The 25380-nt window shown below is 38.0% G+C and overlaps 2 protein-coding genes across 13 annotated transcripts in view; both read left to right on the forward strand.

Moving 5' to 3' along the window:
- MIGA1 (mitoguardin 1) overlaps window positions 1-9043 on the forward strand; it is a 91666-nt gene extending 82623 nt beyond the window's left edge. For 3 of the 5 annotated variants that reach the window (XM_032651952.1, XM_032651978.1, XM_032651953.1), the window contains 3 exons: window positions 571-624; window positions 3549-3665; window positions 5404-9043. In XM_032651952.1, coding sequence (XP_032507843.1) covers window positions 571-624; window positions 3549-3665; window positions 5404-5622 — 390 coding nt within the window. In that variant the 3' untranslated portion in view covers window positions 5623-9043. The remainder of the gene's footprint in view (window positions 1-570; window positions 625-3548; window positions 3666-5403) is intronic. The other 2 variants (XM_032651971.1, XM_032651962.1) reach the window with 1 other exon arrangement.
- Window positions 9044-17123: 8080 nt separating this feature from the next.
- Window positions 17124-25380, forward strand: part of NEXN (nexilin F-actin binding protein) — a 72514-nt gene continuing 64257 nt past the window's right edge. For 2 of the 8 annotated variants that reach the window (XM_032611431.1, XM_032611469.1), the window contains exon 1: window positions 17642-17743. The gene's annotated coding sequence lies outside the window, so the exon portion shown is untranslated. Of the gene's footprint in view, window positions 17361-17641; window positions 17744-18511; window positions 18594-19983; window positions 20003-25380 lie in introns of those variants that run through there. The other 6 variants (XM_032611413.1, XM_032611463.1, XM_032611421.1 and 3 more) reach the window with 6 other exon arrangements.

Below are 25380 nucleotides of genomic sequence, written 5' to 3' on the forward strand. Positions count from 1 at the left end.
ATTTCAGTGAAAAGACGATATATATATTTTTGGAGGAAAAAAATATATATATATTATAATACTTTTCCTTCAAAGTATGTTTTAACCATAAAAGATACATGTCTCCATTTCTGTAACTGATTTGGGACAGTGACGTTGATCGAAGTGGGGTCATGCCAGAGTAGGGTCAGATTCCTTCAGGATCCACTTGGGTGTTTTTGTCCCTGTCATTATGGTTATGTTTCTTAGTTCTTTATTTGAATAAGAATGTTGGTTCAACTCACAGCTATTTCCAGCAGTACTATTCTTGAAGAAAAAAATATTACTTGAACTATAATTACCAAGTTCCTTGTCACCGGCGTCCACCCTTTCTCTTCTGGTGGCTTTGTATTTAATTTTAAAATTTATAAACATCTTTTCATTGATATTTACAAACAATAGAAGGAGCATGGACTATTTCTTTTTAGTTAATGTTTTAAACATTTTAGATCTTTAAACTTTGAATTTCTAATTAAAGTCACTCTTTTCTAAATGGAAAGTTTATATAGTTATAAATTTAAATCTTTCTTTTTTTCCTCTGTATATGTTTAGGCTGTGGCTTCAAGTTGTTGGTCAGTGTTGAAACAGAAAAGGCAACAGATGAAGGTAAAATTCATTATGTCTTGGAGTTCTCTGTAAAGTAATTTGAAGCTCCTGTCAAAGAAACTTGTGAGTCAGTGTTCAGCGGGGGATGGCAGCTCATAAGCACTGTCCCTCAAGCTAGATGAGTGATCTTTTGGCACTGGGTTGGCTTCTCTGTTTTTAAAGTTGCAAACAGCGCTAATAGACTTTTTTTGTTTGTTTTTTCACTTAATGATATTTTAAGATTCAAAAAATTGTTTAGGGCTTCCCTGGTGGCGCAGTGGTTGAGAGTCCGCCTGCCGATGCAGGGGACACGGGTTCGTGCCCCGGTCCGGGAAGATCCCACATGCCGCGGAGCGGCTGGTCCCGTGAGACATGGCCGCTGAGCCTGTGCGTCCAGAGCCTGTGCTCCGAAACGGGAGAGGCCACAACAGTGAGAGGCCCGCGTACCACAAAAAAAAAAAAAAAAAAGAAAAAAAATTGTTTAGCATAGTGGATTCCACTTCATGTAATCCAGTTGAGAAATGATGATTGATTAGCTGGTTTATTCAACTGAGAGCACCTACCAAAAAACATCTCAAAGTCATATCCTGCTCGCACGCTCCGCACCCTCCAGGCTACCTCACCCACCACACACTGCTCTCACATACACTCCTGTGGTAAAGGAGGATGGACTCTGGGGTGAGGCTGCCTGAATTCAGATGCCGCCTACCAGCTATGACCTCAGGCAAGTCTTGACCTCTCTATGCCTTAGTTTTCTCATCTCTAAAGAAGAGCATAGTTTCCACCTCATGGGGTTTTTTGAGGATTAATGTAGTGTCTTAGAACAGTGCTTGACACAGTGCATTATGCACCTGTAGGTTATTATTATTTTATTATCATTTGCCCACTGACCTACAGTATTTTGTCATGTCCATATTTCTAAGTCTGAGCCTTATACCTTTGAGATAGTATTGCCAAGTGCAGTGTTTCTGGAGCGTAGTTCTCACAGCATCTGCAGAAGGTGCTTGTTAAAAATAATTCTGGAAACCATATATTTGCATAATTCTTGTTTCAAAGATGTTGTACAGGGTTGTATTGTACAACATGGGGAATATAGCCAATATTTTGTCATAACTGTAAATGGAATGTAACCTTTAAAAATTGTATAAAAAATGATTCTAAAGGCCCTGTGTTTTTAGCAAGCTCCCCAAATGATTAGAAACTCTAACGTCTGAGAACCACTGGTTTAGGGCTGGGGAACAGACTTGTAGACTTAGGTTTGATTTTCGCACTAGCTATTATGATCATAGGCAAGTTACTGTCAGCTGACCTTCAGTTTTCCTGTTTGCAAAATGAAGTTAATACCTGCCTCATAGAGCTGCTGTAAAGATGAAATGAGATAAAACATAAAATTAAGAGTAAATATAAAAAAGAGTTTAATAAGTAGTGGTTTCCATAATAATAATGATAGTAATATTATTATCATTATACCTAACCTAATTTCTTACTTCTTAGTATAAATCTCATGCCTTGGACTAATATTCTTCCTGTATCCATAGATAGCTATATATCTTACGTCTTGGGGAACTATTTCCTATCCTGGAATGTCGTACTCTATCCTGTCTACTTAAATAAATTTTACCTACTGTTTCAGTTCACGTTATTCCTTGGTAAAGCATGACTCTTCTACTTCGGCCTATGCTAACTTCATACCTGTCTGAATTCCTATTATAGTTAATATATATAGTTAATATAAGTATGGGATTTAGAATTTTAATATATGCAGAACATCTCTTAGACTACAGTCCATGTATCCGTGATAACTTTTTGGCCTTTACTAACTAGCTGTATGTGAGTTAGGATAGGTTTTTTTTTTTTTTTTTTTTTTTTTTTTTTGCGGTACGCGGGCCTCTCACTGTTGTGGCCTCTTCCGTTACGGAGCACAGGCTCCGGACGCGCAGGCCCAGCAGCCATGGCTCACGGGCCCAGCTGCTCCACGGCATGTGGGATCCTCCCAGACCGGGGCACAAACCCATGTCCCCTGCATCGTTAGGCGGACTCTCAACCACTGCACAACCAGGGAAGCCCAGGATAGGTTTTTTAACCCCTCTGAAGTCTCACTTTTTACATGTTAAAATGATATTAACATGACCTAATTTTTCAGGAACGTTTTATTAAATTAAATAGAACCTAGCATATTATCTGGTATATGGTGGGTACTCATTAAATAGTAACTGCTGTTATAATATATTTTGAATTTGAGGTTTAAAAGATGTCTTGGAGCCTGTAAAATAGAAGATAACTCCTCCAAGAGACAGGATCTTAAGGCATACTTATCCCCAGTAGATGCTATGACAAAATCTCACAGGATGTTATTTAACAAAGGAAATTTAGAAAGTTATTAATAAACGTAGAGAGTTTCCTAAATCACAACTGTATGTATTACTATTTCACAAGAAGGTGCATTGCCCAATTAAATGCTTCAATAATATCTGGTTCCTTAACTAAAAGTTAGAATTCTAGTAAGCATATTTTTGTGCTTAATCAATTAAAAATTCATTTTAGTCTTTTTCAGATAATCTAATTAAGTGATCGAGTAGAATTTCTTAAATTCTACTGAACTAGCTAAAACCATGTTGGTCTCATTCATCCTAAAAATTATAGTGCTAAGGAACATTGTAGCATTCTTGTTATTGCTTGGTTACAGCACTGTGATTGCTTTTTTATGAGGTAAAAATGCCTTTAAGAAATAATGTTTTCAGCAAAGTGAGCCTGTTGGCTAGGATATGAAATCTACTTAAAGCATTCTGTGACTCTAACAGTTACTTGTTAAGTGTATTAACTGTCTTATTAGGCTAGCTTATCATTGACCCTTGGTCTGTCCTCAAAAAGAGCTGGTCATATGATGGATAGCAAGCAAATGCAAGAAGGTAAAAATAACTTGATTCTCCTTTACTTCGTAACAGATCCCAGATGGATTTTTTGCCCATTTTTATGCCATTTGTGAGCACATCAGCCCTGTCCTAGCCTGGGGTTTTTTGGGTCCTAGAAATTCTCTCTATGACTTATGTTGCTTCTTTAAGGTATGTTCAGTCATTGAATCATTTCTTTTTTCTAAACTGAAAAACAGATAAAGTTTTATTCTGTTTGGTTTTGGTTTTGTAGAAGAATATTATTTAAATGTAAGATTATAAAAGTCACCCATGCCAGTGAAATAGTATTATATAGATTTGGTGTTTTATCCTGGAGAAGATTCAACGAGTCCATTCACCTTATCAGTTCCTTCTGTAATGTGTACATGTTCTCCTGTGTGTTACAATGTTAAACAAATTGCTATAGACAGTTCTGCATGCCTGGACACTTCTGAAATTTGTAAAACAAATAATATCTGTCTTTATTGCACATGTGGCAATTTAGAAATAGTTCTAGTTAAAGGTAATATGAATGATAAAATCCCAGCTGTGAGAAATAAGGTGGGAATTTAAAATTGTATTCCAAAGTCAGCAGTTTAAATTTACCAAAACACAAGTTGCAGCTTGTTGCAGAAATTTCTGCCTGGCACAGTGCCAAGAAAAGTCTCACTATTTAATAGTCCTGAATTTAGGCTGAGTTTCAAGGAGCAAATAAAAGTAAACATAATCAAGTATGAATTTGAAAGTTTTTGATGTTTGAAACTTTGGATGTTACTCTATACCCTTCACTTAAAAAATTAAATTATTTTGTTTATGTGCCGTTAATGTAACATTTATGTAAATGGTTTAGGACATTTTTTTTTTTTCCTGTCATTGAAAACTCAATTTTTGATTAATTTACTTGACCTCTCAAGTGTAAGGTATGTGTTTAGAGGGAAAAGTTTGGACTGGGAATTAAGTATGCCATTAATGAGCACTCTGATTGTGGGCAAATCATGCTTTGTCCTCCTCCTCTTCATAAAATGAGGGGTCCATACAGGTTGATTGCCAGCGACCCTTCCAGATATAAAATCCAATGAAATCTATGAACTGTGCCTTCTTAGTACTTCTTAACAGTTGATTTCTGTAGGAGAGAAGTTAAATATTCCTGTTTTTTTGTTCTTTGGAATTACTTTGTTTTCCATCTTGGCATAAGAACCCGAGACTGACCTAGTAGTATACAAGTTGCTTAAAATGGGTTTCAGCATAAGTATTAAGTTACTGAAGTGAAATATTCTTCACGATCTTCCACTGATTTGAGACCTGAAATTACTTTTATTTGTCACATGTCAAGTCATTTTTGGTACATTTGAAATTTATAAGTTATAATTATTGGAAATAGTTTACTTTCCTGTCTTAAAGTAGTACCAGTGCCCATAGGTAACAATGAAAACTTCAATTATTGGGAAAGGACTAATAGTAGCCCCTTAGGTTTATACAGTGCTTTAGTATTTACCAGCATTTCCCAGAGATTTTTTTTTTAACGTCTTTATTGGAGTATAATTGCTTTACAATGGTATGTTAGTTTGTGCTGTGTAACAAAGTGCATCAGCTATACATAAACATATGTCCCCATATCTCCTCCCTCTTGCATCTCCCTCCCACCCTCCCGAGATTTTTTTTTTTAATCATTACATCAGCCCTGAGTAGTAAAAATGACAGGTAGTAATTATCCCTTATTTTACAGAAAAAGAAAATGAGACTCCCCAAAAAGGTTTAATCACTTGTTCAAGGTTCCTTTTCTATTGAGATTTGAAATTAGTAGTGGAACTGACCCCTAATTCATTGTTTGTTACAATATTAGTAACTATTTAGTTTTAATATAATTTTGGTCTAATAAGTGCCAATTTGTTTTGTGTTCATTTTCCAGAATCAAGTTCTTTTCTTTCTCAAAGACATTTTTGATTTTGAGAAGGTGCGCTACTCCAGTATAGAGACTTTGGCTGAAGACCTCATGCAGTTGCTTATTCGCCGCACTGAACTTTTAATGGCCTATCTTGGAGCCGACGCACTGAGGCATACAAGTAGCTGTATAAGTAGTCATAGTCATGTTATGCCCAGTGGCCTATTAGAAGCCAAAGTACAATAAGTACCATAAAAATCAGACAATTTCAGTGTGCTATGAAATATTTTAAGGTAACTATTGATTTTGTAACATATATTACACAGAATTGGTGGATATGGACTCAGGGAGGGAAAAAAAACCTAGTAACGAATGAGTGATTGTACTGTACTTACACAGAAGTTCTGTCATTGAATCCCCATGTAGTGTATCCAAAGTGCTTTTTTTTTTTAATCTTTAGGTAATAATCTTTGTGAAATGTATATTTTACAGAAATACTGCTTGAATTGAAACCAGTACTTGGGAGTTAATTGACTTGTTGTCTTGAAGCTGTCTGAAATGTCCAGTTTCATTCTCAGAAGCTTTGTTTTTATGCTTTGCACCTGGAATATATATACTTTAGCCAAGACTTTTATGGCCCACACATGCAAGAATATATTACTCCTAGTGTCAACAAAGTTAACTTTGCCTGAAAATGTATTTTTAATTGTAAAGTTATTTGTTGTTTAATCAAATTTAGGCAGTAGTGGTGTTTAATACGTACTGCTTACGTTATTGCTTGTGCATTTGCTTAAGTATTTGAATCAAAGAAATTGTAATAGCCGAGTATCGTTACAGAACGTTTAAACGAATTGCCACCGAGAAGTTTACAAGTTTATATTAGATTTACTGAAGTTTCCAAAATACATTACAGTTGGTCCTATGTTACAATAGAGAGACTGAAGAAATTTCTTTTATCTTGGTATAGATTAGAACATTTCCCTTGAATGAATATTGATTAAAAATATAACACTTATTAACTATGACAGGCAATTAAAATTTTTCCATGTAGTTTTGAGACCATCTCCCAACATCCTAGGGTATTAATCTTGATACAGTAAAATCATTTCTTCTTTCTCCTTATGCAAAACTGGCTTTTAGTTGTTTCTACAGAGAACTTAGCACACTGAGAATTTGTCATATTATAACCATATTTTTAAGTTATTCATTGACACTTTGAATCTTAGGGAGTTCTTGAAGGTTTTTCCCCCGAATATAGAACAAAATATTTTTTAATGGTATGGAAGTATGTTTCCTGTCCTTTATGATAGATGTATGAACAAGTGGGTTGTTCATATGAATAAGGTTCTTCAGAGTATATTAGATACTTTCAGAGTTGTATTAATTTTGTGTGTAAATCATATGCCACTTATTTAGAGTGGCTGTCTGAGTAAAACAATAGATTGGATTTGTTGATTTTGCTCCTAAAGTGGGCTTTATTCATTTTAGGAGTGAGTTATCCAGAAGGATCTAAAATATATTTTTTTAAATGCATTTTTAAAGTGCCTAGTTTCCGATGAATGAATAGAAAATGAAAAGTGGGGAAAGAAGCATAATCTTTTAAGGTTTTAAGTTTATATATGTGCCAAATTTATGTAATATTAGTTACAAAATAGGACATTCAGAACCTTTATGCTGTTTGCATGTACTGTGTTCCATAATGTATAGGTTACAACATTAAACAATATGAAATATTGCTCTAATATTTTTTGAGTATATAGTTCCTTGACTTTTCTTACACATATTACATATATTCTTAATTTAACACTTGGCTGTTCATAATTCTTACTGTTGATGGAGGAGTATCTTTAGAGGTATCAAAGCTAAAAATTGCATTATGTAATATTTTACTTTTTAATTTGTATCCTGTATTTTGGTTTCTTGTTGAGGTACCACCGGCCTTGAATGATTCACACACGTACACACGTGTGCACACACCTATTCCCATCATTGTATAAGCAAGATAGTTATTGCTTATGTTAATTTTCCTGTTTGGGGGGCTGAATGTTTTAAGCTGTGGTTTTATAAACAAAGCTATAAGTAAACTTAATTACTTTTTTATTTGAGGAGGATATTGTTTGAAATCTGTTTTGAAGAATTGCACTATTTAATAATGCTGCTAGTACATGAATCAACTCTGGGAAATTTATTTCATCAGGTAAGATGAATGGCTTTCCAGAAGGTGTTTTTGCTTTTACACTTCACCTTAAAAAAAAAAAGAAATTGCCCATATTTAAGAGCATATCAACCTCAAATTCAGTGCTTGAGGTTGGTTAGTTTCTGGTCATTTCAGAAGCTACTACCTTAGTAAGAGGCTTTCTATGTGGCCTTTGACTTAAGAGACAAGAATGACCAAATAGACTTTCAAGGTAATAGGTATAGAAAAAACCCTCTCTATTATAAGGGAAGAAACTTGACCTTTCTAAAGAAACAGCTCTTAAAAATGTTTCTGACCACTGAAGAGTACTTGAGGCATATGTTCCAATTTCAGTTTGCCTTGAAATTGGGTTAAAAGCAGTTTTAAAAAATAAAAGTAAGTAAATTAGTCCAGAGCCTTTTAGGATAAAACCCTATTTAACACTTCTTCATGGTAGTATTATCAGAATATTGCCTTTGCCACCGTGAGTTCTACCATCTACTTGCCTATGTGAATTATAAGAGGACCTTGAATTAATCATGAGAAAATGGATTTTTTTTCCTCCTGTTTTCTGGAAGAAAAAAGATAAGTGTTCAGGTGATTTATATTTGATGATTTTTTTTTCTATTTTGGTTTCCCTACATCTTTGTTCAACTAAAAGTCTAGTTATTTATTCTTGCAGGATTGTGATATGTTTATTAAATGTCAAAATGAAATTCTTTTTAAAAAGAAGGCAAGTTTTTCATAGTGTTATAGTCAGCTCCAAAGAACTTTTTCCTTCTCATAAAAAATTTTTTTATTTGTATATATTTATTGTGATTCTATTAATTTGTTGAATTAACTGACTTCATAAAAAATATTTACAAACTTTTTCTTGCCTTAAGATGTAATATTTTCCACTTAAATGATTATCTAGGGAGTGATTATTTGCATTACAAAAGAATTCTTTAGTTTATCTTTCCTTTAAACCTGTGAGATAGGAATGCCAAAGTAACATTTAACATACTTCTCTGTACCTTTCCTAATTAGAAAGTTTAAATTATGTTCATAACATAATTTGCTTTTATTTTAATATGAACACATATTAGGAAATTATTTGGAATATATATTTCAAAGTGGTTGTAAGAATTAGGCTGAATTAAAAAATATATATTTTTTTGCTTGGATTAATCAAATTTAGAAATACCTCTCTGTATGTGAGACTTAAGAATTTGTATAGTCTGTGATTAATGGAAATAAGGGCATCCTTTTTTTGTTCCTAATGATTATATTATGTTATTGTTTTGCTTAGTTTGAGAACAACCGTGTATTAGCTTTACTTGGCTGATATCAGTAAATGTGTCTATTTCCTATATGTAAGGACTGCACTTATTAATTTATGTAAAAGTGAAACACTACAGTAGCAGAAAAAAATAGCACTGGCTCTTTAGCCAAAATAAGCACTGTAACATGGCTGTATTTCTACTTCTGCCAAATAAAAAAGTGATGGTACATCTTGCTGATGTATTGAATATTTTATACAATGCTTATATATATTTGCAAGGTCACGCTTGTCTCAGCAAACCCTACCTACCTTATAGGAGCTTTCAGTCTCCATAAGACCACATATACAGGCATGGAGAATACAGAACGCTGCAGAAATACTGAAATCAAGTGTAAAAGCATGTTTTCTTTATGCACTAACTGGGAGAGAAAACAGTTTTGTGATCAATAAAGGCAAAGTACTTGTGGTTTTTTATTAATAATTTAAAGTGTTTTGGTTAAAATTGCCATCAAACACAATATAAATTTATCTTATTGATGTACGTGCATCCTTCCCTATTCAGACATGCCCCTTGCCCACCACTTCTTGGTTCAGGTACATTTAGTCAAGGAGAGGGATGCTGCCTGGGCACCACTGAAGATACCGGATGGTGAGAAGGGTTTACCTCGTTATAAAAACAGTATTCTCGATTTGGGACTTTTTAATGAAGAGGTTTATTTTAGAATAAACCTGTACAGTATAGATAAATGTGTATAGTTATACTTTTAGACTGTTAAACTAAACATAAACTTAAGTATATTACTTAATAAACGAACCATACAAATATGGGTGAAATTTTTTCCTAGCAAGGATATAGGGTTGGAGATGGAATGGGAAACCTGATCCATGTCTCAGTCTCATCTTCTGTTTTCTTTGTCATCTGCCATCCTCCTGTTGTCTCATGCCGTCCTCGTTGACCCTGCTACATGAACTTAATATTTTGCCCTTTAAACATGTCACTCCGAATTTTTATGTTTGTCTAAAATACTCCTCTACAAGAGTCTCAGTGTCCTATTGTTACACTCTTTGTAGGGCTTTGCTGGAAATCGTTATAAACTCACTTGGTTTATCCAGCTGTCTTTCCTACTGTTCTTGCTTTTGACTTCTATTTTTTATGTAGTGTTTCTTCCTACACTCTGTATTCTGTAATACTTTAACCTGCCACTTCTCCTTTAATCTCTTTCTCTCCTCATGCTACTGACATCTTTGATCAGGCTGCTCAGCTCTTTTGTCTGATGAGGTTCTTTTTTTGTTTTTTTTCTACCTTTGAACAGTGAAAAACCCCTAAGTAACCTTTATCGTTTGGGCAGGAAAGGACTGAATTCCAGTACAGGAAAAAAAAAAAAAAAAGGAAACCTTCCTTCTATGATGCTTTTTATTCTGTACTTAAAAGCCTCAGCAAGGCAACTGGTATATCAGATACCACCTCAACATTTTGCTTTTAACTGTCTCTTATGTGTGTCACAAAAGGCTTTCACAAAGTATACTTATATATAGGAGATTACAGAACTTTTGTAATTTGCTATCTGAAATAATACCATAATACTTAAATATAGAGAAGAACTTCGACATTTGAAAGCACCTGAAATATGTGACTTCTAGAATTTTGCTAATTCTTTTATTTAATAACACTGTGAGAGAATAGGCCCAGGGACTTTAAAAAGGACTGAGTGCTCAATGTGGTAGCAGATGGATAATTTTTTTAAAAGTAGGTTAAAGTGGGTGCATTTGTTATCTATTGCTGCGTAAAAAAAATCCCCAAATTTAGCAGCTTTAAACAACGAACATTATCTCCCATAGTTCTGAGGGTTGGGAATTTAGGAACGGCTGGTTCTAGTGGTACAGGGTTTTAGGGTCTGTCCTGAGACTGCAGTCATCTGAGGGTTTGACTAGGGCTAGAAGATTTGCTTCCAAGATTTGCTCACTCGCATGGCTGTTGTCAGGGGGCTTTAGGTCCTTGCCACGTGGGCCTCTTAACAGAGCTGCCTGAGTATCTTTAAAATACAGCAGCTGGCTTTCCCCAGAGTGAGTAATCCAAGAGATGTCAAGGCAAAAGACACAGTATCTTTTATAACCTAGACTTGAACAGGACATACCATCACTTGTGCCATATTCTATTAGTCACACAGACCAACCCTGACACAGTGTGGGAGGAGATTACACAAGGGTGGAAAGACTAGGAGGCGGGATCGTTTGGGGTTATCTTGGTGACTGGATATCACACCAGGGAATCATAATAAATTGTATATAGATAATGTAGACATTTTAATTTTAAATGAATATGTGCACATTCTTGGACCAATCTTTTGAGGGAGGGTGAAGGCCTTTACTGGGAGTATGGATCTACTGGGTATTCTGAGATGTCTTTGTTGTAGAAACTATACCTCAAAATCGTCATCTGGGTTTTCCAGTTTCCCTTATTTAAAGGAGAAAAAGTTACATGAAAAGCAATGAGTCCCAAATCCCCCTAGGTTTTCATAATTTTCTACCCAATCTTACATTTGTCTTCCCCACACCTAGCTTGATGGTAATGTTTATAAGCTATTTGCTTTTATTACGTCTTCAAAGCATTCGACTTAGCTTTTATAAAAACTATTAACTGTTTAGTTTTGCTTTGGTATTTCTTCCTTTTTGTAATGTTTGTGTAATTTCAGTAACATGCAACTGATGTAATCAAGAGTGAGAACAAATCTAATCGATTCATGATAAATATACAAGGAATGTTTACACAGATAGACAAATCTTGGATTTCTAATCGTCTTCTCAAACTTAGCATGTCCAAAACGGATCTCCTGACCACACCAGCCTAAACCTCCTCCCCATCTTTCTCATCCCAGTAAATGAAAACATTTTTCCAGTTCCTCAGGCCCAAAACTTCTTTTCCTCACATCTCACACTAAATCTGTTACCAAAATCCTACCAGTTCCACTTTTTTTTTTAACATCTTTATTGGAGTAAAATTGCTTTACAATGGTGTGTTAGTTTCTGCTTTATAACAAAGTGAATCAGTTATACATATACACATGTTCCCATATCTCTTCTCTCTTCGTCTCCCTCCCTCCCACCCTGCCTATCCCACCCCTCTAGGTGGTCACAAAGCACCAAGCTGATCTCCCTGTGCTATGCGGCTGCTTCCCACTAGCTATCTATTTTACGTTTGGTAGTGTATATATGTCCATGCCACTCTCTCACTTTGTCACAGCTTACCCTTCCCCTTCCCCATATCCTCAAGTCCATTCTCTAGTAGGTCTGTGTCTTTATTCCTGTCTTACCCCTAGGTTCTTCATGACTTTTTTTTTTCTTAGATTCCGTGTATATGTGTTAGCATACGGTATTTGTTTTGCTCTTTCTTACTTCACTTTGTATGACAGACTCTAGGGCCATCCACCTCACTACAAATAACTCAATTTCGTTTCTTTTTATGGCTGAGTAATACTCCATTGTATATATGTGCCACATCTTCTTTATCCATTTATCTGTTGGTGGACACTTAGGTTGCTTCCATGTCCTGGCTGTTGTAAATAGAGCTGCAATGAACATTTTGGTACATGACTCTTTTAGAATTATGGTTTTCTCAGGGTATATGCCCAGTAATGGGATTGCTGGGTCATATGGTAGTTCTATCTGTAGTTTTTTAAGGAACCTCCATAGTGTTCTCCATAGTGGCTGTATCAATTTACATTCCCACCAGCAGTGCAGAAGTGTTCCCTTTTCTCCGCACCCTCTCCAGCATTTATTGTTTGTAGATTTTTTGATGACGGCCATTCGGACCGGTGTGAGATGATATCTCATTGTAGTTTTGATTTGCATTTCTCTAATGATTAATGATGTTGAGCATTCTTTCATGTGTTTGTTGGCAATCTGTGTATCATCTTTGGAGAAATGTCTATTTAGGTCTTCTGCCCATTTTTGGATTGGGTTTGTTTTTTTGTTATTGAGCTGCGTGAGCTGCTTGTAAATTTTGGAGATTAATCCTTTGTCAGTTGCTTCATTTGCAAATATTTTCTCCCATTCTGAGGGTTGTCTTTTGATATTGTTTATGGTTTCCTTTGCTGTGCAAAAGCTTTGAAGTTTCAGTAGGTCCCATTTGTTTATTTTTGTTTTTATTTCCATTTCTCTAGGAGGTGGGTCAAAAAGGATCTTGCTATGATTTTGCTGTGATTTATGTCATAGAGTGTTCTGCCTATGTTTTCCTCTAAGAGTTTGATAGTGTCTGGCCTTACATTGAGGTCTTTAATCCATTTTGAGTTTATTTTTGTGTATGGTGTTAGGGAGTGTTCTAATTTCATACTTTTACATGTACCTGTCCGGTTTTCCCAGCACCACTTATTGAAGAGGCTATCTTTTCTCCACTGTATATTCTTGCCTCCTTTATCAAAGATAAGGTGACCATATGTGCATGGGTTTATCTCTGGGCTTTCTATCCTGTTCCATTGATCTATATTTCTGTTTTTGTGCCAGTACCATACTGTCTTGATTACTGTAGCTTTGTAGTATAGTCTGAAGTCAGGGAGCCTGATTCCTCCAGCTCCATTTTTCGTTCTCAAGATTGCTTTGGCTATTTTGGGGTATTTTGTGTTTCCATACAAATTGTGAAATTTTTTGTTCTAGTTCTGTGAAAAATGCCAGTGGTAGTTTGATAGGAACTGCATTGAATCTGTAGATTGCTTTGGGTAGTAGAGTCATTTTCACTATGTTGATTCTTCCAATCCAAGAACATGGTATATCTCTCCATCTATCTGTATCATCTTTATAATTTCTTTCATCAGTGTCATACAATTTTCTGCATACCGGTCTTTTGTCTCCTTAGATAGGTTTATTCCCAGATATTTTATTCTTTTTGTTGCAGTGGTAAATGGGAGTGTTTTTTTAATTTCACTTTCAGATTTTTCATCACTAGTGTATACGAACGCCATGAGAGACTACTACAAGCAGCTCTATGGCAATAAAATGGACAACCTGGAAGAAATGGACAAATTCTTAGAAATGCACAACTTGCCGAGACTGAACCAGGAAGAAATAGAAAATATGAACAGACCAATCACAAGCACTGAAATTGAAACTGTGATTAAAACTCTTCCAGCAAACAAAACCAGATGGCTTCACAGGCGAATTCTATCAAACATTTAGAGAAGAGCTAACACCTATCCTTCTCAAACTCTTCCAAAATATAGCAGAGGGAGGAACACTCCCAAACTCATTCTACAAGGCCACCATCACCCTGATACCAAAACCAGACAAAGATGTCACAAAGAAAGAAAACTACAGGCCAATGTCACTGATGAACATAGATGCAAAACTCCTCAACAAAATGCTAGCAAACAGAATCCAACAGCACATTAAAAGGATCATACACCATTATCAAATGGGGTTTATTCCAGGAATGCAAAGATTCTTCAATATACGGAAATCAATCAATGTGATACACCATGTTAACAAATTGAAGGAGAAAAACCATATGATCATCTCAGTAGATGCAGAGAAAGCTTTTGACAAAATTCAATACCCATTTATGATAAAAACCCTGCAGAGGGCTTCCCTGGTGGTTGAGGGTCCGCCTGCCGATGCAGGGGACACAGGTTCATGCCTCGGTCCGGGAGGATCCTGCATGCTGCGGAGCAGCTGGGCCCGTGAGCCATGGCCGCTGAGCCTGCCGTCCGGAACCTGTGCTCCACAGTGGGAGAGGTTATGGCAGTGAGAGGCCCATGTACCAAAAAATAAATAAATAAATAAAACCTGCAGAAAGTAGGCATAGAGGGAACTTTCCTCAACATAATAAAGGCCATATATGACAAACCCACAGCCAACATCGTCCTCAATGGTGAAAAACTGAAACCATTTCCACTAAGATCAGGAACAAGACAAGGTTGCCCACTCTCACCACTCTTATTGAACATAGTTTTGGAAGTTTTAGCCACAGCAATCAGAGAAGAAAAAGAAATAAAAGGAATCCAAATCGGAAAAGAAGAAAAGTAAAGCTTTCACTGTTTGCAGATGACATCATGCTATACATAGAGAATCCTAAAGATGCTACCAGAAAACTACTAGAGCTAATCAATGAATTTGGTAAAGTAGCAGGATACAAAATTAATGCACAGAAATCTCTCGCATTCTTATACACCAGTTCCACTTTTTAAAAAGTACTAAGAAAAAAAATACGCCAAGCATTTCTCACTACCTACAGAACTATCATCTTGGTCCAAACTCCCATTACCTTTCATCCTGATTATTTTGGAAGCCTCCTAATTGGTCTCCCTGCTTCATTTAGTGTGTTTGCAGCACATTGGCCAGAGTGAACATGTTAAAAATATGTCATATTATGTCACTGCTTTGTTCACAATCCACCAGTGGCCACCCATCTTATTCGAGTAAAAGCCAAAGTCCTTACAAGGTAAAAAAGGTTTCTCACAGTCTGTCTCCTGCCCCACTCCACTCAGTATTGTTTCACCCTTTGCCTACTCAGCTTCACCCACAGAAGCCTTCTTGCTCTTCCTAGAACATGTCAGATAGGATTCCTCCTGGGGCTTTTGCACCTCCTTCTGGACCATTTTTCTCCCACTCCGTTCCCATCATTCCCTACTTTTCTGCTCTGGTTTATCTCTAATGCATATCACTTTGTTGTTTATTTGCTTACCGGCTGCCCTCTTCCACTAAAATGTATGTCCCATGATGGCAGGGCTTTTTATTTGTTTTGTGACTGCTGTATCCTAAGTATCTAGAACTGAATATTTGTTGAATGAATGAATGATGAATTGAGGGGAGAAGAGGTAGGCCTTGCATGCTGTGGGTAGCTAGCAGAGTTTATAGGAAAAATAAAGAGCTTTATTGTATCTGGTGAATCTGAGTGGATCAGTTAAGACAGTTTCTACTCCTTTAAGTCATAAATATAAATGTGTTAATTATAAATTGGTAAGTGTAAGAAAGAAAAGGGTGGAGTGAGAATTTATAATGGGGGGACTGATAAAGATTGGGGTAAAAGGAAGGCTTCTTTGAGAGAGCAACATATAAGCAGACAGCAAAAGCATATGTTGAAGTTAGGTAGGTGAAGAGTCCAGGGAAAGAGAATTTCATGCAGAGGGAACAGCTTATGCAAAGGCCCTGCAGCCAGAATGACCACGAAAAATTCCATGAACTGAAGAGGTTAGGGTGATGGTATTGACGGGTGCAAGGGAACAAGCTAGATCATCCAGGCCACGCTAACCTGTATTAGAGTAAGTTTAAATAGCTGTCTTAATTACCAATCTAGAACTTTTCTCTAATTGAAGAATGAATGGTTTATACCTCTTAAAAGAATTTCCATCCCGAGTAAATAGCGTACGGGGATGGGATGGAGAAGGAAAGTTTTAGTTAAGACGAGAAGGCCTTTTCAGAATCCCTGAAAATATAACCTGAGCACCACTGTGCCCAGGGCTGGAAATTGGAGGTAGTTGTCCCTGGCTTATCTGTGTGGATGCTAGTTCGATTTTGTTAATTCATTCACTCATTCATTAAATTTATATTCATTTTATGCATGCAGTGCAGAACTGAAGGTCTCCCCACGAGGAAAATGTCACCGCTGGATTAGTATTTCAGGTTTTAATGTAGGTTGTCTGATGGATTTAATTGGCAGTCTGGTGGTCCAGATTGAAAAGTTCTGTGGTGCTAATATTCGCAAGATGCATTAATGTAGGTTTAGAAAGACCAGAGATGATTTGCCTTCAATTAAGGAAAATTGGAAGATTATATAAATATTATTTATTTTTATGCCTCCTCCTCCCCGCCCCCTCCCCCCCTCTTTCTTCCACTTTTCTCTATCAGCCATTCTCTTTGGAGTTGAAGACCAGAACCAAGAAAAGGAGAGCAACAGACAAATGAAGTGGTCCCCGGCCTGCTGCCCTATGTTCTCAACAGTAAAAGGAAGGTTGGCCAAGGGTCGACGCTCTGGATGAAGAAGATAAGGCAGTGCTTCGGCTTCTTAGACACCAGGACCGGTAGGGCAGCTGAGAAGCGGGCCCAGCGCAAAGCGGCTGCGGGTCGCGGCGAGGCAGCCGCCGCCTGTTTCAGAACACCATTCCGGTAGCACCCGTTTCCCACAAGGGAGGCAGCCTGCCTTCCCCGGACCCCGCCGCGAGGTGGAGAGGGACCCGCGGGGAGGGGGTCAGCGCAGGGACCTAGAGCCGGGCGACCCGCAGGTCCCCGCGGAAAGTTGGCAGCCACCGCCCCCCTCGCCCGCCTTCCTCCTGGACTCTCCACCCCTCTCCGGGCCACACGGCGGAGGCGGGGGGTTGGGGGAACTGGCCTCGTGTTTTGGAACAGCTGCAGCCGGCGTTGGGCCCGCCTGGAATGCGGGAACAGGCTGCACACCAGGACTTTTATGGAAACTTGCTGCTGGAGCCGGCGGCGGCCAGAGGGCTCGTAGCGGCTGGAGCGGCGGCGGCCGGAGCGCCAGGACCCCTGACCACACCCCGGCGCCCAGAGCCTGCCAGCGCGCACCCCGGACCTTCGCGTGTCGCCGGCTCGAGGCGGGTGAGAGGAGTCGGGGGAACGTGGGGAGGGGGCGGCCGAGACGGAGCCGTTGGCTCCCCCGGGGCGGCGGGGACGCGCGCCCCGGCTCCTGGCCCGGCTCCATCCAGCTGTGGCGACGCGCTGGTCCGCCGGCGCGAGCGAAACGGCCCTCGGAGCCGCTTCCGCGGGCTTGGCGGAGGGCGGACCGGGGTCGGCCTGGCTGTCCTTCCGTGGTCACCGGCCTCGGGCTCCTGGCCACGATTTCCTTGCCCGGCTCCGCAGCTTCAGCTCGGCTTGCGCCCTGTCTGTGCAGTTTCGGGAGCTTTCTCGGTCCTGCAGGTAGTGAGCCCTACGGCGGTGGAGCGGGTACCGGTCCTCTTGCTCTGTCCCAGGGGTCCCAGCAGGTAAAGTGCCGTGTCGTCCCCCACCACGTGCCCCCGGCGCGGTCTCCGTCTCCGCCGGCAGTGCCTGTTGTTTTTAAGAGCAGTCATTCCTGATCGGCCCCTGTGGAGGCTGGGGACTGAAATGTGATTTAACAGCCCATCATCTGCCCCCTCCCTCCAGACTAGTTTTTAGTGATTCTAACCTATGTCGGATGTTGGGAGTTGTGCAACTAGAGCTGGAAGTTGGAGTGAATGATGTAGTCACCTCTCGAGACCTCCCTTCTCTGTATGCTTTTTGAAAACGCCGAGCCGTTCCAACTGTTTGTAAACTCTGCAAAGCTCTACAAATGCTAAAAAATTATTATTAATGGCGTTTATAAAGAAAATAACCTGGTTGAGAGGTTAGTTGATTATCGCAATGGCTTCAAGATCTTCATTTCATATTTATTTAATTTAAGGTCCATAATGCGAACGAAGAGGTTGGAAGGGTGGGTGGGGTGAAGAGAGAGTGGGAGAGAGAGACAGAGAGGGAGGATAGAATGAGAAGAAGATAAAAATAGCATAAGGATATGCCCTAACAAAATGTCTGTCCTTGGGCTGGAGGCAGGTAAAGAAGTTAAGCCATAATAAGAAAGAAATTAGTTCCATGAGCAAAGCAACAGGATCATCATTCACCAGCTTAATTTTGTTAATGAATTCATGTATGGGCCCATTGGCCTTCGAGTCACAACATAACTATGTGTTGGGTAGCATGATTATATAAACTTAGGTATTTATACCATCTTAGTCACCTGTCATTGAGTGAACCACATTATTCTCCGCCAGTCCTTTTACAGGTTAAAGTGTTGCCCCAAGAAAACTCAGAATACACGTAAGTCTCTGAAATTCTTTTGAGTTTTGAAGCCCGGTAGGGTGGAAAAGTGCATTATCAACCAAATTGAGGGACAGGTTTTTTTTTGAGGAGGTATATTTAGTATAAATGAACTTTGATTACTTAATGTAGTTAAGTCAGATTCTTTCTCACAGCTATTAGCCCCCTATTTTTGAAGATATTTTATATTCTAGATGGGAATACTTGAAAGAAAAATGTGGGCAATTCTGTATTTTGTCTGCCACGACTCCCTTAAAGAGCCCTAAGCAAAAACCACAACAAAATTCTTTTAAGTCCAGTTTACGTTGATACAGTATTGATGTAATTTCCATTTTCATGAAAGAGTCACACTTTTAAATCCATTTTAAGCTGAAATGTAGTGAATAGCAATTTTTCCTACTCATTGAAAATGGAATCTGTGCTATTTTTGAAAATTTGATATGTAAGACTGATCATTGTCAAAATGTATGTCATCTTGAGATGACTATATTTAGCATCAGCAAAGGAATGCATTATCTAGGTTTCTGAACAGTATTTTTCCCCTGAAATTACATTTGAGGTATTTGGGTTAGGGTTTCATTTGTGAACAGAATGAAAACTGGATATGTATATTTGGAAGAGATTAATTGGGAATTTAGATTGCTTAGAACCCAAGTGGCCTGAAATGAGATACTACTTCATTTAGGAAAAAAAAAGAAAACCTACTGTTACCTTTGAAACACCCTAAAGGCAAATAAAAGTATTGTTTAAATAAAAATACATGCCTAAAGGAAAGAAAACAATGTAGTAAATGTAGAAAAGTATGTAACAGATGGGCAGATGTCTGAAAGATTTTATAGAAGAGAGGACTTAGTACATTGTATGTTTGTAGGCCACACACACAAAACATCTTAGTAGTCAACTTTATAATTAAGGAGAATGACCTACAGCATTCTTAACAATTTCACATATCTCTGTTCTTATTTAATCTGTCTGTGGTCTACATCACCTGTATAGTTTCTTTCATGTTCTCTTTCTTCTGGTTTTATAATTGCAAGATTACATATCTATATACACTTAGAGTTGTTATATTTTCTTTTCTATTTAAATGCTCAGTGCATAGTTTGGCTTGACTTAATGGTAGTATACTTTCTACACTTTAGGATGGGCGGATTTTTACCCAGAAATCCAACTTATTTATTTAACTTTCAATCAAATTTGTTTTTTATTATAAAGTTAATATAACCATATTATATTTATGGTTAAAATTGTGGGGAACTGGAAAGGGGGCTCTCATCATCTGACACATAAATGGTTAGTATTTTGATATAGTTCCCTCTTTTCCCCATGCATAGGATGTTTTTTCTCTCATTGCCATATCTCAATGAAAGTGCATATGTGAAAGCATCTGATACAGCATCTGCCATCTAGTAAGTGTTCAAGAGTTGGTTATTTTTCTCCCTTCCCCTCTTTTTTTTTTTTTTCTTTCTTCAGCTCCTCCTTTTTGTTCTCAGATTAGAAGACAGATAGTTTGGGGTCCCTAGGCCAGGTTTTGAGGTTGGTGAAATTTGACTTCCACCTTCCTTTCTGTGCCTCTTTCCTGCCCTTTTCTCCCCTTTGATTCTGCCTCCCTCTTTCTGGCCAAAATAGGCCTCCCCTTTGTCTCTTTGCATTTTCTCAATGATGCTTGTTCATTTAGATCAAGGGCCACAAATTGGGAGCCAAAAAGCCACTTTCAGCCATAGACATGCTTAAAAATAGTACATTTTATATTAAAATATGGATTTTCAGCCTCTCTTGAAAAATTGGAAGATCTTGGCAAAACTGGGTCCACATTTCTGCATAGCAAGAATATGCTGGAACTAAGTAGTGGCTCCCTCCTCAGATAGGGTACACACTCTTCTTTTGACATAGTCTCCACCATCCCTTACTGTTTGACAATTAGTCATCACTCATTTATATTACCTGTCAATTATACTACATAACATGAACTTACATTACCTGACTATAGACACTTGAATATGCAGGCCCCCGATCTAAGTATCAATATTAGGGCAAGTCTGAAGCTATGATATGATGGGCAGTCTGCTGGACTTGGCATTAGGAACCTGGACGTTAAATGTTGAAGATACATTTTGGTTAGCAATCCTTCTCTTAAATAATCTGATCATGGGAATGGGAAGGAGAGGTTAACTTTCATTGACACTAATTGCTAGTGTCCATTGAGCTGAAAGGAACCATGTATTGAGAACTAAAAATATTTTAACTGGTGGGGCTTTAGAAAGCATAGGGGAGATATCTCTGGGAAAGAAATCTTTCCTAGGAACTCTTAAATAATCCTCCTCCTTCCCCATCTTAAGTGTTTAGGAGAGTTTTTGCGACCCTTAGACATTGGTCATCAAGTGATGGTAACTACTATTCTTCCACCTCACTGTCCCACCCACTTGTTTGGGGCCAGCGGCCTGGGTCTTCCCATTCCCAGCTGTGTCCTTCATTGAAAGGCCATCTTCCACTTGAAGAGGGGATGAGAAGGCCCAGTCTCCTCCGGAAATTGCTTGGGAAGCCAACATCCTGAAAGCCCAATTTCTGGTTTTTCATGATATCTAGGTTAATAAGTAAACTCACTCCATTTTATTTTCCTTTCTATAATTTTATTTATTTGTTTGTTGTTCATTCATTTGTGCATCCTCATTATCAGCCCTCCTTTTAGAGATATCATTCATAAGTTTCATTTGGGCTGATTTTGGATCAGACAGTTTTCCTCCTCTTTGTTATTTGTTCACTAGCTCAAATATGAATCGAGTTTGTACTGTGTCCTAGTTGTTATATGAGACGCAAAAGATAAAGAACCAACTAGAACACAGTTCTTACCTTTCAGGGACTCACAGTATGGTGAATGCTCTTTTGAAAACGTTACACACAGTCATATGAGTGCAAAGTATTATATATTAATACAGAAGCATGTCAAGACAGGTTGAAAATAAGATTCTTGGTTATAAATGAGGAATTCTATATTGGTAGGAGAAAAGAACTCACTATTTTAAATAGGTAAAATAGGATCTAGTTTCATATTTTTGAGCTGTGATGAGGTTCATGATGTTTTGTAATATAATTTTTAGAGTATAAGGTTACAACCTTCATTAAATGTAATAAGGTTACATAATATTTAAGTTTATATTTCTTGTACAAGTGCAAAATGATAAAAATTTAGGGGCTTCCCTGCTGGTGCAGTGGTTAAGAATCCGCCTGCCAATGCAGGGGACACGGGTTCGAGCCCTGGTCCGGGAAGATCCCACATGCCGCGGAGCAACTAAGCCTATGTGCCACAACTACTGAGCCTGCACTCTAGAGCACACGAGCCACAACTACTGAGCCCAAGCGCCGCATCTACTGAAGCCCACCCACGTGCTCTAGAGCCCGTGCTCCACAACAAGAGAAGCCACTGCAATGAGAGGCCTGCGCACTGCAACCAAGAGTAGCCCCCACTTGCCGCAACTAGAGAAAGAGCATACGTGCAGCAATGAAGACCCAGCACAGGCAAAAATAATAAATAAATTAAAATAAGTTAAAAAAAAATTTAGGCTCACATTTTATGAAGCTCAAAATAATTTTGTTTGTTCCAAAGACTGTAAAGAGGTAGGTTTTAACATTTACTTCTAGTGTATAGGTAAGCGTTCTGTCTAAAACCTTCTTAAAAGCTGAGACAAAGAATTTACTTGAGTTTAATGAAATGCAGATTTAAAGCTGTCACTTTCTTGACAATTCTGTTCTCCTTGAGAAAAGAGATAATACATTAACACAATGAAATAGTTATTGTAAATGATAGCCAGCTACGATTTAAAATTCTTTTCTTGATTCCTGCATTATTTGCTATCTTGAAATACTTTAATTGCATATCAAAAAAAGTCAAGTAAAGTAATTAAATTTAGAAAATTTAGAGGTCAAACATAGGTCCGATGAAATTCTAGAACAGGAACATTAGCATGCGTATTTTAAGACCGTCTGTTACACTTACTGTTATATTCCGCTGTGAGACTTACATATTGTTTCACAGCTTGAGCTTTATACCTTAATATTCAACCTGGAAACTATAACAGCTCAAAAGTATACACTATTTTTGAAACATATTTTATCAGGCCATTAAGTCATTTTCAAAGACTTTCTGAAGGTTATCTCATTATTGCTATGCCAGCTGATACCAATATTAGTATATTGTGTATGTATACATATATACAATTCATATATATATATTTCGTGTACTTTTAGGTAAAAATGGAGAATGATGGAGTGAAAGAGTAGTTGACTAGAAGTCAAGAAACTTGGAGTCTAGTTCCTTCTTCTGCTGCTGAATAGTTTTCAGCCTTGGATTGGTCACTGAATCTTTTTGAGCCTCCCATTTTTTCATATGGTAAATGAACGGGTTGGACTAAGTGATCTTTAAGGTCTTTAGCGAATGAGCTCTAAAAGTCCATAGTTCTTAGTACATGTATAACCAGACCCCAAACGTAATTCTGACGGTAGTAAAACCTGTTCAAAACTGAACTCAATTTTTTATCCCTTAAACATGCTTTTAATGGTAACCCTGTCCACCCGTTCACTCAAACTAAGAAACTTGAACTAATTCTTTTATTTTTTTTAAGATTTAATATTTATTTATTTGTTTTGCTGCATCGGGTCCCAGCTATGGCACGCGGATCTTCCTTGCGGCTCACGGGCTTCTCTCTAGTTGTGGTGTGTGGGTTTTCTCTCTCTGGTTGCAGTGTGGGCTCCAGAGCACGTGGGCTCTGTAGTTTGCAGCACTCAGGCTCTAGCTGAGGCACACGAGCTCAGGAGTTGTGGCGCGCAGGCTTAGTTGCTCCGCAGCATGTGAGATCTCGATTCCCTGACCAGGGATTGGATCCGTGTCCCCTGCGCTGTAAGGCGGACTCCTTAACACCAGACCACAAGGGAAGTCCCTGAACTAATTCTTGACAGTATTCCTCTCCTCACCTCTACCCTCCAAATCTAATTGGTTAAAATTCTTGCAGTAATGCCCCCAGTACAACCCCCTTCCCTGGAAGAAGGGACTTTGTCTTTTTGTTCACTTTCATCTCTCCACAGCCTAGGATAGTTCCTGGTATGTAGTAGGAGCTTAATAAACACTTGTTAAATAAATGAATGAATGGGTCACCATGTCATGTCAATTATACTTCTAAAATGTCTTTTCCAACGTTTCATTCCTAATGCTGCTATCTTAATTCAGGCCCTTATCTTCTGTTGACGAGATCATTCTACTTGTCCTCCCTGTAGTCTTTCCCCATTTTATTCCAGTTTTCTACACTGCGTCTTTCTTTTTTCTTTCTAGAATACGTATCTTATTAAGTCACATTTCTACTTTAAAAAAATCCTTTGCTGGCTCCCCATTGACTATAGGATCAAGTCTAAACTGTTTCTAAATATGGCATTTAGGAATCTTCCTATTCTGTGCCCAGTCTGTCTCTCCAGTTTTACCATAGATTCTCTGGACAATTTATAGCTCCCCCAATTTGTACTGGGCTATCAGGCCTTGGTGTTTTTGTTCGTGTTGCTTCTTTTGCCTGGATGCCCTTACTTTTCTACATTGTGAAATCCTACTTATCCTTCAGGGTCTAAATCAAATGTCACCATCTCTCTCTGTGTCATCTGCCCTCACCCCAGCCCCCTCCTTAACCCACCATAGTCTTTCCATGACTTTTCCATATTTCTGTAACCCAGTATATCCTGCTGTTATAGCACTTATTACTTTGTTTTATAATTAGTTGTGGTCCCATCTCTTTTTCCTAACAAAGCTAATTGATTTCAAAGGCTGTCACCTACATTTTGTATACCATCACCAGGCATAATGTCTGGTACACAGTAGATTCTCCTCACAAAAATACTGTGTTTGTAAATACAGACCTAATCTGTCAAGTTTGAAAAAAAATGCATTCTTGATAAATCATGGACAGGCTATAGTAATATTGCAGTATTCCCTCTGAAACCTATGATGGCTACTTGTCTTCATTTAAGAAGACATTGAATGCTTAATATGCTGGAATGGCATTATTAAATCCCTTCATCATACTTTTATTATGACCAAGCTTTTGTTGATGAACCACATGTTCAACCTTATCCTTTGGTCAGTGTTTTGTCTTATTCTTGATAACAATTCAACTGGCTTGCTTGACATCTTAGACGCTTAGAAAAGTACAGTGAGGCCTAATTGTTGTGTTGCTGCTGCCCCCTTAAGGTGGCTAAAGACATTACATCTGCCTGCCCAAACAGAAGAAAAGTTACTTAATACTAGATTAAGATAAGTGTGTGAGATTCCAGATATAAATCCTTTGGCATTTATGTTACTGAGTATAGGAATTAAGTTGTTAAACTAAGCCTCATTTGGTGTTCTAAAATACAGTAAGGGAGTGCTCAGTCTACTACTTTATTTTTAGAATTAGAACTGACATGATTTGATAGAATGTTCTTTCCTATAATTCAGGAAATCTCAAAATGTGGTTTTAGAATCCTTGGGAGTCCCCAAGACCCTTCAAGGACCCATGAGGTCCTTCCTTTTCTAACAACATATCTGTATGAGGCCATGTTTTCTTTATATACTTCAGTCAAAACAACGTATCACGATAGTTTGAATGCAGAAACAGATATGAGAATATACCTGTCTTTTATTAAGCCAGATATTAAAGAGATATGCAAAAATGTAAAACAATGTCACTTTTCTAATTACTTTTATTTTGGAAAGTAGTTTTTTTCATAAAATGTGTTTATGTATAATGGGCTTGTTATTTCAAATGACTTA

The sequence above is a fragment of the Phocoena sinus genome, chromosome 1, assembly GCF_008692025.1.
Source record: "Phocoena sinus isolate mPhoSin1 chromosome 1, mPhoSin1.pri, whole genome shotgun sequence".
In the NCBI taxonomy this organism is placed as follows: domain Eukaryota; kingdom Metazoa; phylum Chordata; class Mammalia; order Artiodactyla; family Phocoenidae; genus Phocoena; species Phocoena sinus.